This window comes from Rutidosis leptorrhynchoides, chromosome 5, assembly GCF_046630445.1.
Source record: "Rutidosis leptorrhynchoides isolate AG116_Rl617_1_P2 chromosome 5, CSIRO_AGI_Rlap_v1, whole genome shotgun sequence".
Classification (NCBI taxonomy): domain Eukaryota; kingdom Viridiplantae; phylum Streptophyta; class Magnoliopsida; order Asterales; family Asteraceae; genus Rutidosis; species Rutidosis leptorrhynchoides.
Window position 1 is genome coordinate 244,182,349 of NC_092337.1, and position 19,176 is coordinate 244,201,524.

The 19,176-nt window shown below is 27.7% G+C and overlaps 1 protein-coding gene across 1 annotated transcript; it reads right to left on the reverse strand.

Moving 5' to 3' along the window:
- Nucleotides 1-9,082: 9,082 nt before the first annotated feature.
- On the reverse strand, nt 9,083-12,359 carry LOC139846792 (glutamine synthetase nodule isozyme-like). Its single transcript, XM_071836323.1, has 12 exons — nt 12,224-12,359; nt 11,471-11,510; nt 11,282-11,385; nt 11,125-11,173; nt 10,849-10,955; nt 10,665-10,752; nt 10,427-10,555; nt 10,266-10,340; nt 10,110-10,163; nt 9,988-10,025; nt 9,633-9,792; nt 9,083-9,543 (listed from the first exon to the last, which is right to left on the reverse strand). Exons 1-12 carry the CDS (start codon nt 12,295-12,297, stop codon nt 9,397-9,399), a joined length of 1,065 nt encoding a protein of 354 aa, XP_071692424.1. The 5' UTR covers nt 12,298-12,359; the 3' UTR covers nt 9,083-9,396.
- Nucleotides 12,360-19,176: the final 6,817 nt, after the last annotated feature.

A 19,176-nucleotide genomic window follows, 5' to 3' on the forward strand; every position in this document is an offset into this window, starting at 1 on the left:
GAAACACAAAGTACAAGATATTAAATAGTACGAAAGGACGTTCAAAAATCCGGAACCGGGACCAGAGTCAACTCTCAACGCTCGACGCAACGGACTAAAAATTACAAGTCCACTATGCACATGAATATAATATAATATATAATTAATTCTTAAAATTATATATATATTATATTATATATTAAAACCGTCGGCAACAAGAAAACAAGCAAATGTGAGCTGTCCCAGGGGGCCATGCGATCGCATGGCCTGGAAGTTATAAACCCATGCGATCGCATGGCAGCAACAGTGAGGTCAGGTCCTATAAAGTTCGCGTGTTTTGGCCGAAATTCATACATCTTTTTCTATCCTCTCTATCTCTCACGATATATATATATATATATATATATATATATATATATATATATATATATATATATATATATAATTTATAATTTTAATTTTAATTTAAGATTAATAATAATAAGGGTATGTTAGCGAATGTTGTAAGTGTGTAAGTCGAAATTATGTCCGTGTAACGCTACGCTATTATTAATCATTGTAAGTTATGTTCAACCTTTTTAAATTAATGTCTCGTAGCTAAGTTATTATTATGCTTATTTAAATCGAAGTAATCGTGATGTTGGGCTAAAATATTAAAGACGGGGTAATTGGGCTTTGTACCATAATTGGGGTTTGGACAAAAGAACGACACTTATGGAAATTAGACTATGGGCTATTAATGGGCTTTATATTTGTTTAATTGAATGATAGTTCGTTAATTTAATATAAAGATTTACAATTGGACGTAATTATAAATAACCACATACACTCGATCAGACACGATGGGCGGAATATTTATAAGTACTAATAATCGTTCATTTGACCGGACACGGGAATGGATTAGTAGTCAATGGACTCATTAAAACATGAGTGAATTATATACAAGGACACTTGGTGTAATTGATAATAAAGTATTAAAACCTTATTACGGTTTAAGTCCCCAATTAGTTGGAATATTTGACTTCGAATATAAGGATAATTTGACGAGGACACTCGCACTTTATATTTATGACTGATGGACTGTTATGAACTAAAACCAGATGGACATATTGAATAATCCAGGACAAAGGACAATTAACCCATGGTAATAAACTAAAATCAACACGTCAAACATCATGATTACGGAAGTTTAAATAAGCATAATTCTTTTATTTCATATTTCATCGCAATTTTATTTACTATCATTTTATTTTTCGCACTTTTAATTATCGTACTTTTTAATTATTGCACTTTTATTTATCGTCATTTTATTTATCGCACTTTAAATTATCGCACTTTAATTATCGTTATTTACTTTACGCTTTAAATTAAGTTATATTTATTTTTAATATTTTACATTAGGTTTTAACTGCGACTTAAGACATAAAATCGATAAACCGGTCATTAACGGTAAAACCCCCTTTTATAATAATAATACTACTTATATATATATATATATATATATATATATATATATATATATATATATATATATATATATATATATATATATATACAGATATAGTTTTAAAAATATAGCGTTAAACTTGGCTAGTTCCCTGTGGACGAACCGGACTTACTAAAAACTACACTACTGTACGATTAGGTACACTGCCTATAAGTGTTGTAGCAAGGTTTAGGTACACTGCCTATAAGTGTTGTAGCAAGGTTTAGGTATATCCACTCTTTAAATAAATAAATAACTTGTGTAAAATTGTATCGTATTTAATAGTATTTCGTAGTAAAAATATAACTATATATATATATATATATATATATATATATATATATATATATATATATATATATATATATATATATATATATATACACAAATATAGTTTAAAAAATATAGCGTTAAACTTGGCTAGCTCCCTGTGGAACGAACCGGACTTACTAAAAACTACACTACTGTACGATTAGGTACACTGCCTATAAGTGTTGTAGCAAGGTTTAGGTATATCCACTCTTTAAATAAATAAATAACTTGTGTAAAATTGTATCGTATTTAATAGTATTTCGTAGTAAAAATATAACTATTTCGTATACACCTCTACGCACATCAAGTATTAAATACCATACATTTTTACACAAGTTCTTTATTTATCCTAAACCTTGCTACAACACTTATAGGCAGTGTACCTAATCGTACAGTAGTGTAGTTTTTAGTAAATCCGGTTCGTCCACAGGGAACTAGCCAAGTTTAACACTATATTTTTAAAACTATATTTGTATATATATAAATATATATATAAGTAGTATTATTATTATAAAAGAGAGTTTTACCGTTTAATGACCGGTTTGTCGATTTTATGTCTTAAGTCGTAGTTAAAACCTAATGTAAAATATTAAAAATAAATATAGCTTAATTTAAAGCGTAAAGTAAATAACGATAATTAAAGTGCGATAATTTAAAGTGCTATAAATAAAATGACGATAAATAAAAGTGCTATAATTAAAAAGTACGATAATTAAAAGTGCGATAAATAAAATGACAGTAAATAAAATTGCGATGAAATATGAAATAAAAGAAGTATGCTTATTTAAACTTCCGTAATCATGTTGTTTGACGTGTTGATTTTAGTTTATTACCATGGGTTAATTGTCCTTTGTCCTGGATTATTCAATATGTCCATCTGGTTTTTGTCCATAACAGTCCATCAGTCATAAATATAAAGTGCGAGTGTCCTCGTCAAATTATCCTTATATCCGAAGTCAAATATTCCAACTAATTGGGGACTTAAACTGTAATAAGGTTTTAATACTTTATTATCAATTACACCAAGTGTCCTTGTACATAATTCACCCCTGTTTTAATGAGTCCATTGACTACTAATCCATTCCCGTGTCCGGTCAAATGAACGATTATTAGTACTTATAAATATCCCGCCCATCGTGTCCGATCGAGTGTATGTGGTTATTTATAATTAAGTCAAATTGTAAATCTTTATATTAAATTAACGATCTATCATTCAATTAAACAAATATAAAGCCCATTAATAGCCCATAGTCTAATTTCCACAAGTATCGTTCTTTTGTCCAAACCCCAATTATGGTACAATGCCCAATTACCCCGTCTTTAATATTTTAGCCCAACATCACGATTACTTCGATTTAAATAAGCATAATAATAACTTAGCTACGAGACATTAATTTAAAAAGGTTGAACATAACTTACAATGATTAATAATAGCGTAGCGTTACACGGACATAATTTCGACTTACACACTTACAACATTCGCTAACATACCCTTATTATTATTAATCTTAAATTAAAATTAAAATTATAAATTATATATATATATATATATATATATATATATATATATATATATATATATATATATATATATATATATATATATATATCGTGAGAGATAGAGAGGATAGAAAAAGATGTATGAATTTCGGCCAAAACACGCGAACTTTATAGGACCTGACCTCACTGTTGCTGCCATGCGATCGCATGGGTTTATAACTGCCAGGCCATGCGATCGCATGGCCCCCTGGGACAGCTCACATTTGCTTGTTTTCTTGTTGCCGACGGTTTTAATATATAATATAATATATATATAATTTTAAGAATTAATTATATATTATATTATATTCATGTGCATAGTTGACTTGTAATTTTTAGGCCGTTGCGTCGAGCGTTGAGAGTTGACTCTGCTCCCGGTTCCGGATTTTCGAACGTCCTTTCGTACTATTTAATATCTTGTACTTTGCGTTTCGCGGCTCGTACTCTTGTAACTTTTAGACGTTTCTCATCAATAATTTGAACCACTTTGATTGTACTTTGTACTTTTGAGCTTTTTGGTCGTTTGCGTCTTCAATTCGTCGAATCTGTCTTTTGTCTTCACCTTTTATTATTTAAACGAATATCACTTGTAAATAAAACAATTGCAACCAAAAGCTTGTCTTTCTTGAGGGATAATGCTATGAAATATATGTTCGTTTTTAGCATTATCAGTACTTTTTAATTATCCCAATTTTATTTATCATCATTTTAATTATTGCACTTTTATTATCGTTATTTACTTTACGCTTTAAATTAAGTTGTATTTATATTTAATATTTTATATTAGGTTTTAATTGTGACTTAAGACATAAAATCGACAAACCGGTCATTAAACGGTAAAAAACCCCTTTTATAATAATAATACTACTTATATATTTATTTTTACAATTATAGGTTAAAATAATTATAGCGTTAAACTTGTTTACTGTATCCCTGCGGAACGAACCAGACTTACTAAAAATTACACTACTGTACGATTAGGTACACTGTCTATAAGTGTTGTAGGAAGGTTTAGGTATATCCACTATATGAATAAATAAATAACTTGTGTAAAATTGTATCGTATTTAATAGTATTTCGTAATAAAAATATAACTATTTCGTATACACCAGTACGCATATCAGGATGTCCTGGTTTGGTTCGTTGATTGAAGCATTTGTTTGCGTTAATTAGTACAAGTTTTAGGCCTTCGTCTGTTAGCTTCTTGTCTCAGTCGGTAGTTAGGGGTTGATGCCTTTGTTAATTTGAATATACTAGATAGAATGTTTTGTTTTGATTTCAAAATCTCAAGTTGTTTTTGCTTATTTGTGCAGCTCATCATTTTTCGTATTTGCGTTGTCTACTTCTGTTACTAAACTACGCGGATGCCATTGGGCATTGTCTCCCTTTTCTGTTCAACTTGAGCCTGAAGGTTTGTTCGTGCCTCGTATTTTTTTACTTAGTGTTGTTGTTCTATGTACGTTTTTTTTTTTTTTTGCTTTATTGCTAACTGTTTTATATACATATTCTTTACAGTTGTTTTTTGCCAATTGTTTTTGATACTTATTTAATAAGTCGATGCTGGAATTATTGCTGCTATTGAGAATCCCAGTTTATTAGCGTTGAATCTGGTTGGTTGTATGGTCATATGGTTGAAGTAGAAATTTATTGTACAGAGATCTAACGGTGAGGAGGCAGCTAAAATAAGGTACTATTACTAATTACTAATATGTTATCTTCGCGTTCACATTTTGGTTATTTTATCACAAGCCTCGATAAAGGTAATGAACAAGGTTTTGATATCGTGTTATGTAAAATCAATAGGTAAAATGATAATGCTTTAAGGTGTAAAAACCATCACAGATTCGTCCCTTTTAACAACCAAGATAGTAACCCCCTGATTTTGATGATGCTGCAGATGGAGCTGCTGATAGAATGGTTACTGCAGTCGAAGCAGTTGAACTGGATGAAGTGCTCTCTCAAAGAGCTTATATACTTGTTGTACAGAGATCCAGTGTAAGTTAAAATTGAAATTATTCCCATTGTTTATTAAATAGAAGCCACATTCACATAAAGGGTTGTAAATGAGTAGTCATATATTCAAATATTGAGTAGGGCTATATATGGAAAAACAAGTAAATCAATTTTAATCAACCTATAAACATGAGTCAACACTGGAAATCTGGTAGTCATGTTATTAAGTGTCACCTTATTAGGTACAATTATGCAAACATATATGTCATGAAAATTAGGTTTATTAGTAATGACCTACCTATTTACATGAGAAATTGAGAATTAGGCTTCTACATAATGTAAGTTATATAGTGAAGTACATGCTATTTTAATACCCGAGGTGGTGAAATGGGTGGTGGTTCGTCTTTTTTCCTTGAAGAATTACTGTGATAGCATTCATGAAAAAAAAAGATTCTTTCAAAATTCGTTTTCAGATACTATGATTAAATATTACCAGTAAGATAAAGAAACAATATTTGTGTTAATGAACGAAACCAAAATTACTCAATTTTAACAAATTATGGTGGATTTTTGACCAACAATTACGAATTTACTTAACTATATAAGTCGGAAATAATCATCAACACGTTATGAGATTAGAATCATAGAATAAGTTACGGGAAACTCAACCTAAAAATTAACTTTAAAGTCTCGCTTTTTTTGCAATATTATGGTTTAAATATGTGTTATTTGGTTTTTGCAATATTAATACAACATTACTTTTGATAATGTTTTGATTCCTAATCAACCTAACAAATACAAAGTAGTACAGTATATAAAATCATATTAATGGGACGGTTTGAAATTTGGTTTGACCCTTTTGATTGTGCTCCATTTTGGTGATTTTTTTAGTTATTAGTTGTTTGTTTTACACAGACATTGCTACATTAAGTAATTTTTTTATAATTGGCCGTGCCTTTACAATTTTATCTCTCAACTAATATCTAATAATATATAATATCTATTGCTACTATAAAATGAACAACATTAATAGATTACCATTCTATTTTTTTTCTTTGCTTTGTAATCAAACGAACATATATATATATATATATATATATATATATATATATATATATATATATATATATATATATATATATATATATATATATATATATATAGCTAATTTACTTGATTCATCTAAATTTCCATAACTCTTATACAAGTGCCCGAAAGACCGCGGGCTTTAAGCTAATATAAATACTATATGAAACACAAAACAATCAATCCGTCAAATGAAAGCCTAAAAATTATGTAACAATAACACATAACCAAACCAAATTGACAATATGACAAAAAGGTGGACACCTACATTTAATTTGGATATGCTTTTTAAGTTTAATTACACGCTATACGATATCATAAATAAATTTAAACATGACATCCTGTGACAAATTTTAGATTTTTCTTTACCTTATTTTCTTTAAATTTTAGATTTTTCTCAACAAATTGTTTTGATATTATTGTTGGTTTGTTTCAATATACTTCGTACTTACTATTGCATACATTTGGTTTATTAGTTATAAACTAGTTTAGCGACCTGACTTTGCGCCGGTTTTTCATCCTTGATTAGCATTAATTACATAGCTAATTATTGAGAAAGTAACTATTTATCATTTTTCTGTTTTATTTTTTGTTTTGTCGAGGAAGAACTCAAAATAGTTATGTGATTGATTTGTAATAAGCGTGAAAATAATTATTCATCATTTTTTGTTTTAGTTTTCGTCTTGTCGAGAGAAAAGACACAAATGCTCATTCAATAAAGTGTGACGTACATCAACGATTGATACAAACTATTTAATAAAATATAAAAAACTATTAATATATATATATATATATATATATATATATATATATATATATATATATATATATATATATATATATATATATATATAATAATAATAATAATAATAATAATAATAATAATAATAATAATAAAACGGTTATTAAAAAATTAGTTACATGGTTAATTTGTAATAAGAAAAATAATTGAACGATAATAAAATGAAAAGTTATGTGAGTGATTTAATAATAATAATAATAATAATAATAATAATAATAATAATAATAATAATAATAATAATAATAATAATAATAATAATGATGATGATGATGATGATGATGATGATGATGATGATGATGATGATGATGATGATGATGAATAATTATTAGATAGTAAAAGTTATGTGGACGATTTATAAAGAATGAGAAATTTTAGAGGTAAGTTATTAAATGTGAAAAGTTTGTGGTAAGTTTATGAAAGTTATAAAGTTAACTATTATCAAGAGTGATGTTGAATTATAAAAAATAAAGAGTTTGTTGTAAGCTTGTGAAGCTTAGGAAGTTTACTATTCATTTGGCCTTTGCCTTTTAGATATATAGATATATAAAGAATGAGAAGTTTTAGAGGTAAGTTATTAAATGTGAAAAGTTTGTGGTAAGTTTATGAAAGTTATAAAGTTAACTATTATCAAGGGTGATGTTGAATTATAAAAAATAAAGAGTTTGTTGTAAGCTTGTGAAGCTTAGGAAGTTTACTATTTATTTGGTCTTTGCCTTTTAGATATATAGATATTTTAGAGGTAAGTTATTAAATGTGAAAAGTTTGTGGTAAGTTTATGAAAGTTATAAAGTTAACTATTATCAAGAGTGATGTTGAATTATAAAAAATAAAGAGTTTGTTGTAAGCTTGTGAAGCTTAGGAAGTTTACTACTCATTTGGCCTTTGCCTTTTAGATATATTGATATATAAAGAATGAGAAGTTTTAGAGGTAAGTTATTAAATGTGAAAAGTTTGTGGTAAGTTTATGAAAGTTATAAAGTTAACTATTATCAAGGGTGATGTTGAATTATAAAAAATAAAGAGTTTGTTGTAAGCTTGTGAAGCTTAGGAAGTTTACTATTCATTTGGCCTTTGCCTTTTAGATATATAGATAATAATAGTAATAATGAAAATGATAATAATGATGATGATGAATAATTATTAGATAGTAAAAATTACGTGGTTGATTTATAAAGAATGAGAAGTTTTATAGTAAGTTGTTAAATGCGAAAAGTTTGTGATAAGTTTATGAAAGTTATAAAGTTAACTATTATTAAGGGTGGGACTGGATTATAAAAAATAAAGAGTTTATTATAAGCTTGTGAAGCTTAGAAAGTTCACGATTTATTTAGCATTTCCTTTTTAGATATATAGATAAATAAATTGTTTCTTAAATTAAATTAGTTAGGCATCATTGACTTTGTTTTGGTGTCATTTTCGGTTGACTAGTTGTTTCAAGTACATTATCCTTTAAGCTAGAATATTGTTCTAGTCTTTACCTAGAGATGCCATAATTTTAGGTGATACATCCCATGGTGTTTGGTGGTGGTAACATTGATTTTAATGTTCTCAAATAACAATGTGAAGAATTTGCTTTCGATCAATTGCTGTTGCTTTGTCCCACTCACTTTTAGGTTCATTAGAGGATTAACACATGAATAAACATTGACATATACTATAGTATAGTATTTAATTAAAGAAGTTACAAGCACTAAAGCTAATAGTACAAGTATGAAAAATATATATATCTGTCCTAAATTGTGTGAAAATATGGCATGAAGCAGGCGAAGAGGTGGGGGGCAGCCAAAAAACTAGCTCAGTGCTAGTTGGTGCCAATGGTGCCATCATGAGAACTAGCCAGGGTGGGTGAGGGAGACTTTCCGTTGGGAACACACTTACACTTCGTGTATATATAGTTTGTTTCAACATTAACATAACACTTAAAATTAAAGAAAAGAAAGGATTTTAACCAATCGTCATCATTGTTATTAGACAATAGAATTAAACATCGTTATTACCAACAACAGAAAGGGGGACAATGTAGATATCAACAATGCAATAAGTAGCAAATTTCACTTGCTACCAAATATAGAAATAGAAACAAAAACAATAAAACAGAAGCAAAAATATAAAACCCCCTCTCTCCCTTTGGCAAACTCCTACTTTCAACTGTATTAATCACAAGTAGGATTGTTTCCAAATTCTAACTCAAATATCCCTCAATCAACGCTTCACACTTTTTCGATCATCAATGTCCATTTTACAACAGGATCGTAGTCTCGGCAATCATTGAAGTAACAACATACGGGTCCATGTTAGATGCAGGCCTACGGTCCTCAAAGTAACCTTTCCCATCTTTCTCTGTGTCTCTTCCAACACGAATAGACGCACCACGGTTTGCAACACCCTACAAATATGCATAATCAAGTCATTAAAACGTATATTTTTTTAAAAAAAAATCTTGTAGTTTGATGATAGAACGAAAATGAAACGTACCCATTTGAAAGTGTTGATGTCAGCAGTCTCGTGTTTACCAGTGAGCCTACGTTCATTTCCTTCACCATAAGCCGCTATGTGATCCTTATGCCTCTTACCCAACTTCTCAATAGCTTTCTTGATGATCTCGTATCCTCCCTCTTCCCTCATTGATTTAGTACTAAAATATCAAATAAAGTTTAAGATAAAGATGCGTTAATGTGTTGTACAAAGTGGTTAATATTGACTTTTACATAGCAGTTAGTACTAAAATGTACAAGTGTTTTTACATCTTAACGACAACATTAAGAGTTGAAGTTAGAAAAATTCTTTAATGTTTCAAGATTTTCACATTAGTGCATTTGCAAAAATATACCTGTAGTTAGTGTGAGCTCCAGCACCATTCCAATCACCCTGTTAAAAAACAAGCATTTAAAGTAAGTATCATTCTTTTTTACATTTACAAGTAAAAAACAAACAATTAAAACGAAAACAGACCGGAATAGGTTTTGGGTCGAATGAGACCACAACTCCAGCGATCTCAGTAATCCTCTGTCAAAAAAAAAAAAAAACATTTTTTCAGCACCAAGAAAAGTTAGAAAAACAACATATAAGTTCAATTCAAACTTCATCAAAAAGAAATTCGAAACTTACCTCAAGTATGTAACGCGCAGCCCACAATTCATCACCAGACGCAATACCAACTGTTGGTCCAACTTGAAATTCCCACTGTATATCACATTAAAGATAAGATAAGTTTCAAAATAGTTATCGACTAATTAAAACGAGCACAGTTCAAAGTGTATAGGAATTACCTGTCCAGGCATAACTTCACCGTTAATGCCGCTGATATTAATACCAGCATAAAGGCAAGCCTTATAGTGGGCATCAACAATATCGCGTCCAAAGGCCTTGTCAGCACCGATACCACAATAGTACGGCCCCTGAATTGCATTAAACCAAACACATTTGTCAATACAAATTTCTAAAAAAGGAAAGAAAAAAAATTAAGTATAAAATATGTAAACTTGATTCAGTTTTGAGATTAATTACTTGAGGTCCAGGGAACCCTCCTTGGGGCCAGCCTAAAGGCCAGTTGATATCCTTTTGCAACAAGGTATATTCTTGCTCTAGTCCAAACCTATCCCAAAGAGTCGAAAAATATAAGCATTGAAAATATGATGTGGATCAAATACATATATGTTATAACTTATAAGACTCAATACGGTAAACGTACCAAGGGACTTCTTTCTCTACTTTAGGGTCGCTGAAGATTTTGGCCGCAGCGTACCTCTTGTTTGTGGGAATTGGCTCGCCAGCAGGGGTGTACGCGTCACAAATCACCTATTTTCATATAAACAGTTATCATCTTCGTATAACTTGAAACATTAATTTGATAAAATGCTAAATATTATATTATATTCGTACTGACGAAAAGTATCATAAATAATATATAGTTGAATTTTTTTTGTCACAATCAAACATAGAGAGCTTTTTTAGTTTATAAGTGTACCAAGATGTTGTTTCCACCCCTGAATGGATCCTTGAAAATAGCTTGAGGACTGTTTGGTTCATCAATATATCAAAAATTGTTAATTTTGGGTTTAAAACAGATCAATTTATAGATACTTAATTTGTTTTATAATGTTGTATATGGCATGAATACTTACTAGACTATGACCTCACTATCTTCGCCTGGGGCTTGACCCGTGCTCGAGCCATCGTAGTTCCACTTTGGCAGCTTTTTGGGATCACTTACTAGCTCAGGAAGAGTCTAAACAAAATTGTAAAATCAAATTAGAATATCATATTTCATGAAGAATAATTAAAAGATTTTTAAGCAATTTTAAAGTAGTTACCCTTGCTTTGCTTCGGATGTCCATTCCAGATCCCCCAATCCTGTATCAATCAATACCAAGATATAAATTACTTTTAAAGAGTTCACCAAGATCACACATAAACGTGGAGTTGTTTCATACTTTTATGTGAATTAAATTAATTACCAAAACTATATAATAATAACACTCCGTAATAATTGCTATAAACAGATTTTAGAGATGACTTTATAAAATATTATTACTCATAATTACAAAGGTTAGATTATCATCATCATCATCATCATCATAAGTATAAAACATGAATTCATCTAACACCAATTAACATCAGTGAGATAAATGGAGGACTTAAATCAAACAAACCTTGAGTAAAAAAATAAATAAAATTCTAATTTGCCTACTTTTGTATAGTTGACCGTAAGTCAACTTTTTTAATTTCAAAATGATCTATATGATCAAGAAAAAACCAAAACCAAGAAGATCGTGTTTGAATAATAAAGATGAGCACGACACAAACACAAAGATAAAGATCTAGTTACTATCAACGAAACAAATAACATCCATAAATCAACCAACAACAAACCCAAAGTATAGTAAAACCCATGTAAAAAGAAAAAAAAATATAATTAAGAAAAAAAAAAAAAAAAAGAGATTCGTGAATCATATGGCGTAAAACAAGGGATTCGAGAATCTTGATATATACAAAGTATGAAAAAAGGCAAATATCAAATATTATGATTAAAAAAAAAAAGCAAGATGGTATATAAAGAAACTAACCAAATATATTCAGCTATAATTTTCTTGGTGGAATCTGTGAGATTGAGATTGATTAAATCGTTGAGGAGAGCCATTATGAGAAAGAAAAGAAAATAATGCAATTAAGACTCTCTTTCTAAAGTCTTGGTACGTTTTGATTGTGTGAATTAAGGAGATGGGCGATGGCCTTTTATAGTGGCAGCAGTTTGTTTAACAGATTTGATTGTTACTCATTATTATTATTTTAATTATTAATATTAATTATTAAATTAATGTATTTTTTTATATCTCGAATATAAATATAAACTTTGAATTTGAATAATTCCATCACCCATTTTATTTAAATTTCAAATTCAAATGCATTGTTGGTGTCGATTAATTAAGGCTGAGGATGATTAGTAAATGTACCCTTTAAAATAGCTCAATCGTTTTGGTAATATTTTAACTATGCCCCTCTCTATATGTATAGATTAGTTTTATGAGCTCATGCGTTAGATGACATTTGTATAAATTAGTAGTCGATAATGTTAGTATTGCTACTTATTAAATTTATAATACAATTATAATAAAAAAATATTTTATTTTATCATTGATAACATTTATACCGAAAACATTAGGTATGAATAATAACGCATATATTATGAGCCCGTTCGTTTGATTCATTTTAACTTAATTGACAAATAATCGATAAAATACCAAACATGAGCCCCTAAACTACGATATTCATTGAACTCCCGATTCTTGAGCATTTATATATTTATATATATAAATATTATCAACATATTTATATTAAATCAATGTATCGTTCAAAATAATATTATTTATGATCATTTAAAACTATTTCATAATAATAATATAATCTTATATATAATATTATTAATATATTTATAACATGTATAGTTAATGTTAATATATTATTATATGGTAATATAATATTTTAGGTAATGAAATTTGTATATTAAATTAAATTAAATTAAATTTGATTAAATTAAAAAATTTAATAATTTAATTAATATATGGAAATAACTGATAGACTGACACGTGGTAGGAATAAAGGAGTAGTTGACACGTGGCTAAAATTAACCAGAAGTTGACACATAGGATTACCATCAAGCGCTTTATATAATGTATAGATATAGATAAATATATACTAGTTTTATGAGTCTGTGCGTTGCACAACAGTTGTATAAATTAGTATTCGATAACGATAATATTAACACTTATCAAATGTATAATAAAATTATAATAAAAAATCAATTTATCACTGATAACATGAAAGGACCCGTCCTAATCCATCTGAACGAAGTCTTCAACAGTTGGTCCCATTGCGAGGTTCTGACCTCTATATGCCATGAACGACTCCATGTAATATGAGCAAATGCACAGCGAAAGATTTCTTTCGTACCTGAGAATAAACAATGCTTTAAAGTGTCAACCAAAAGGTTGGTGAGTTCATTAGTTTATCATAACAATCATTTTCATTATTTTAATAGAGCACAAGATTTCATATTTTTCATTCCTCATAAACATACGTCCCATGCATAGAGATAAAAATATCATTCATATGGATTGATTCATATGGATTGAACACCTGGTAACCGACATTCACAGTATGCATATAAGAATATCCTCATCATTCCGGGATCCTCCTTCGGACATGATATAAATTTCAAAGTACTAAAGCATCCGGTTCTTTGGATGGGGCTTGTTGGGCCCGATAGATCTATCTTTAGAGTTCGCGTCAATTAGGGTGTATGTTCCCTAATTCTTAGATTACCAGACTTAATAAAAATGGGCATATTCGATTTCGATCATTCAACCATATAATGTAGTTTCGATTACTTATGTCTATTTCGTAAAACATTTATAAAAATTGCGCATGTATTCTCAGCCCAAAAATATAAAGGGTAAAAAGGTAAATGAAACTCACCTAATGTATTTTGTAGTAAAAATACATATGACGACACTGAACAAAATAGGGTTTGGCCTCGGATTCACGAACCTATATCAATGGTATATCTATTAAAACATATAATGGAAATTTCATAATTTCATTTATTAATTATATAATATTTAGGTGTTTGTAGTTATATAAATATTTACTAAATTCCATTTAAAAAATATGTATTTTATTTATATATATTATATCTTATGTTATATCTGTTTATTTGGTAGTTATACATAAAATAATTATTATCTATACATTTAGTTATATTACCATATCTATATCTATCTATGTGTTTAGTATTAGATTTAAAGTTTAATAATTTGTTATATATAAGTAAAAAAAATATTATTATGTTTGATATATGATTATAAAGCTAGGATATATATATAATAAGTATTTTCTATGTACATTATTTATTGATTAAAAATGATAATTATGATAATATTAATGATAGTACATGTGATAATAATAATGAAAATAAGGATATTATAAATTTTAAATATGTTAATAATACTCATAAAAATGATACTAACACTAATATTTTTGATATTATTAATAGATTTTATCCTAGTTATTATATTTGTAATAGTAACATTTATAATACTAATACTAATAATGATAATACTAATAGTAATATAATAATAATATTAATAACTATAATAATAATATTAATACTTAATAATAATATTAGTGATAATTATAATGATAATATTATTACTTAGATAAGTGATGATAATATTTATTTCTTCTAACACTTGGATAATAATAACAATCATCATAATAATAACAATAATCAATAATAATGATAATAATAATAATTATGTTAATAATGCTAATAATAATAATAATAATAATAATAATAATAATAATAATAATAATAATAATAATAATAATAATAATAATAATAATAATATTTAGTAATATTACACAATAATAACTAAAATGATATTAATAATAATTATATCATAAATTTTAACATAATAATAACAACTTATAATAACAATAACAATAATAAGTAATAACAACATTGAAAATGATAAAGAAAATGAACTACCTCCAATGAATTAAGCCCCAAAAAAATAAACTGTCTCATTAGGGATTCGAACCCCCGATCACTCGCACACCGCTAACACCTCAAACCATTGGGCTGTTGCCCTTAATCCGAAATAAAACATAACCAATTAATATTTATTTCGTCTGTCTGTTTTTCTCTATTTCCTTCTTCTTCCTTTTGAAATCACGTCGATCAGGAAACTGAATTTTTTTAACCACTACAATTTGTTTGTTTTAGTAAATATAAACAAAACAGAGAATGATTTCAAATTGTGAAATTAATTTAACAGTTAAAAAAAAAATATACATCACAGCTATATGCTGTTCGTCGCTCGATAGAAAAAAAAAATTGATTTCCATTTTGAAATCATTTTAGACAAAACTTATAATATGAATTGTGTTTCAAAACACCTCTATAAGCTTTATCAATCGTTAATTCATCTGAAAACATTGAAACAAATTCGAATTTTTATGAAGAACAATTGTTGACTTTTTCACCCTAAAACTTTGACTCAGAAATTACGATTTAATTTGAGGAATTGAAGCTTGGAATTTTACACAGAGTTTAAATGAAATACGTCTAACATCATCACATTAACAAAATTTGAAAACTTACACGAATTTGATTCCTTGTTCAATATCAGACGAGACAGAAGAACAGCTATGTTCTTGACTTTTTAATTTAATTAAAAACAGATAATAGCAGATGATTAAGAATTAATATAGATAATAGAAAGAAGAAAAAAAATCAAAGAAGTCTTTTCTTATCAATACCAGTAGCTGATCGATCGATAAAGATGGAGGGTAGTCGACGCAGAGTCACGAGCATCACAGATAAAAGAAAGAAAAAAATAATAATAACACTGATTGGAGAACAGCTATTACGCGATATATATCAGTTTCCTACATCTGTATTAATATATACGTAAACAATATTTATCTATATATCCATAGCTGTAATTATTTCTTTGTTATATATTTGTCTATTATATATTTACTATAACTGTAATTATTTATGTATCTCTTATTCATATCAGAATGTACTTATATCTGCATTTATAAAGTATATATTAATATCAATAATATATACATATAAATAATAATACTAATTCTAATTAATAAGAATTATATTTATAATACTTATTATTAATTCTAGAAATACTAATTATAATAATAATAATAATAATAATAGAAATACTTATAATAATAATAAAAGTGAATATAATTATAATGTAATGATATTAGTATTAATATAATAATACTAAAAGTAATAAAATTATAACAACTATTTTTTTTAACTTGTACTTAATATTATACATTATTATTTATGTTATATTTACTAATTATATAATATATTCATTTAAGTGTTACTATTGTTTCATTAATATCTTTTGAATCATAAAATTAATATATATAAACACGTCTTAAATACACGTTATATGTTATTTATATATCTAACAATCAATATTACATTTCACGTTCTTTAAAATAATTAAGTCTTTTTATATCGAAAAAAAACGTTTTCATACGTTTGAAATTAAATCCATTGATTATTATGAAATTTTAGTCTTCCATTAACTTTTGTCTAATTCTAGTTATTTGACACTTGTCCTCATATGTATATCACTTTACTAATTAGTCCAAATATCGTTTAAAAGGATCGATTTCTCAAATGAATGTGGACCTCGTAATAGAGACCCGTATTCTTATCATAATGTATCATATAATTCAATCATTTGATATTATCTTTTAAATTCCGTCAAAAAATATATTGAAAATACATTCATGTAAAGTATTATACATTTAATATTTTGTTAACGTCTTTAGTTACTACATATATATCATATGATTATATATGCATATCAAGTTAAATATAATGGTTCGTGAATCACTGGAAATAGTCGAAAGGTAATGGAATACATGAACATCGTTTCAAAATTTTCTAGACTCAACATTACATACTTTGCTTATCGTATTGAAATCATATAAAAATTAAGTTTAAATTTAGTCGGAAATTCCCGGGTCGTCACATAACATTTGTATGTGAATCGTTACTATTAAGTACTAATGCATAGATTATGAGTTCGTACGCAATTGAAAAATAATCGATAAAGCACCAACATGAACCTGTGAAAAATTGTTTCAAACCTGATCGTTAATAATAATATTTTATATACATCTCTATAGTTGTATATCCTTTTAGTTAAAACTAATTCTGTCACGACCCGGAAAATTTCGACTAATTTTAAACCAAACTCTTGATACGATTTATTATTTTTGACTCGATAAGCAAAGTCTGTTAGGTTGAGTCTCAAAAATTGTGAATTGTTTCATATATTCAATTGACCTTCGACTGTTCTCGACGATTCACGAACAATTGTTTGTAGATATAATGTATATATATATTTATATATAAATACATAAATGTAAGTATATATATATTTAAAATTTTAAAATATAATTTAAACATTTAAAATTAAATATGTAATATAGGAAACAAAATAAATTAGGTGTTATATTAATAATTTGATCATTACTTTCAGTATTATCAAAATAAATAACCATATTAATACAATTAGGATACAAATATGAAATTGATTATGTACAAACTATTATAGTAATATTAGTAATAATACCAATTTCAATATGTATAAATAATCTATAGATATAAATTTTATTTTTATAATATTGTTATTACAAATATAATTATTATCATTAGTATTATTATAATTAGTATTATTATTATATCAGTATTACAAAAATTATTAATTGTATTTTATTTATATAATTTATTATATCTAGTAATAATATTATTATTATTTTATTTTACTATGTATTATTATTAGTATCCTTATTAATATAAATGTTAATAAATTTTTTTATCATTAATACATTGATAATTATTAATTGGATTTAAATTATACATAAGACAACAGATACCATCAGATTCTAATATAATCAGATATAGATATACAAACATATACGGGTTTATACATACAGGAACTAAAGAATACGTATTTTTGTTTAACATCATTGTCAAAATATATTTCCCTGTCTGAAATCTTGTTAGGAGTCGATTTGAATCTCATACAATAACAAGAATCTGTTACAGTTGATAGGACTCTTTTGTTTTCTTTTATTTATCTCCTGATGCTTACTGTCACCCATATCATGCTTTAAGACAATCGACTGTCCTTGAAATTTACTACCACAATCTCGACTCCTTGCTGCTATTAGTAGCCGTGAACCAAAAACACCACCACCACTTTCGGCCACACCATAAACCAACCGCCACCATCATCAATGAAACCCACTTGGATTTTATGTTATCTGAACCACCACCACGACAACCACCATAAAACTTTCACCATCTTCATTGTGTTCACTACCAAAAATCGTCACCAAACCCGTTTAGAACACCACCTGCAAAACATCGACAACACCCATCTCTCATTTTCATCTCTCTCTATATCTCTCCTTTACCTTTCTGCTTTGGACGTGATCAATCAACCAAACCACCTTCGAGTACTTACCACCATAACACCATCTCAAACCACCCAATAAAGACCTACTGTTGCAGATACCTTGCTACAAACCGAACCCAAAATCACCATTGCTAAACCATCAAACCCTTACTAACACTACTACAATACTTTTGTACTTCTGTTTCTTTTCGTGATCCTTTTCAAAACACACGAACACTCCTGTTCAAACAGTTGCCATAATACCTCTATTTATGTTGTTAAACTGAGACAAGAAACACATAAAGTTATCGTTGCCATTCGGTTTAATAATATTACAAATAGATAGAATATTTATTGTGGCAAAGTGAAGGTGATATTTATATCATAAAAGTGCTGCTACCTCTTTTATTGTTGCCGACACTATCAAATTGGAAATACCCCACTCACCACTCTATTCGGCTAGTGGAATGGAAAGGGAATAAAAATCCTTGAGCAAATTAGCATGAGAC

Coding starts and splice junctions, on each gene's coding strand:
- LOC139846792 (XM_071836323.1), bottom strand. CDS start 12,297: ATGGCTCTCCTCAACGATTTAATCAATCTCAATCTCACAGATTCCACC. Junction 10,753..10,848: donor GTAGAGAAAGAAGTCCCTTG/GTACGTTTACCG, acceptor TCTTTGGGATAG/GTTTGGACTAGAGCAAGAAT. Junction 10,164..10,265: donor CTGCGCGTTACATACTTGAG/GTAAGTTTCGAA, acceptor TTTTTTTGACAG/AGGATTACTGAGATCGCTGG.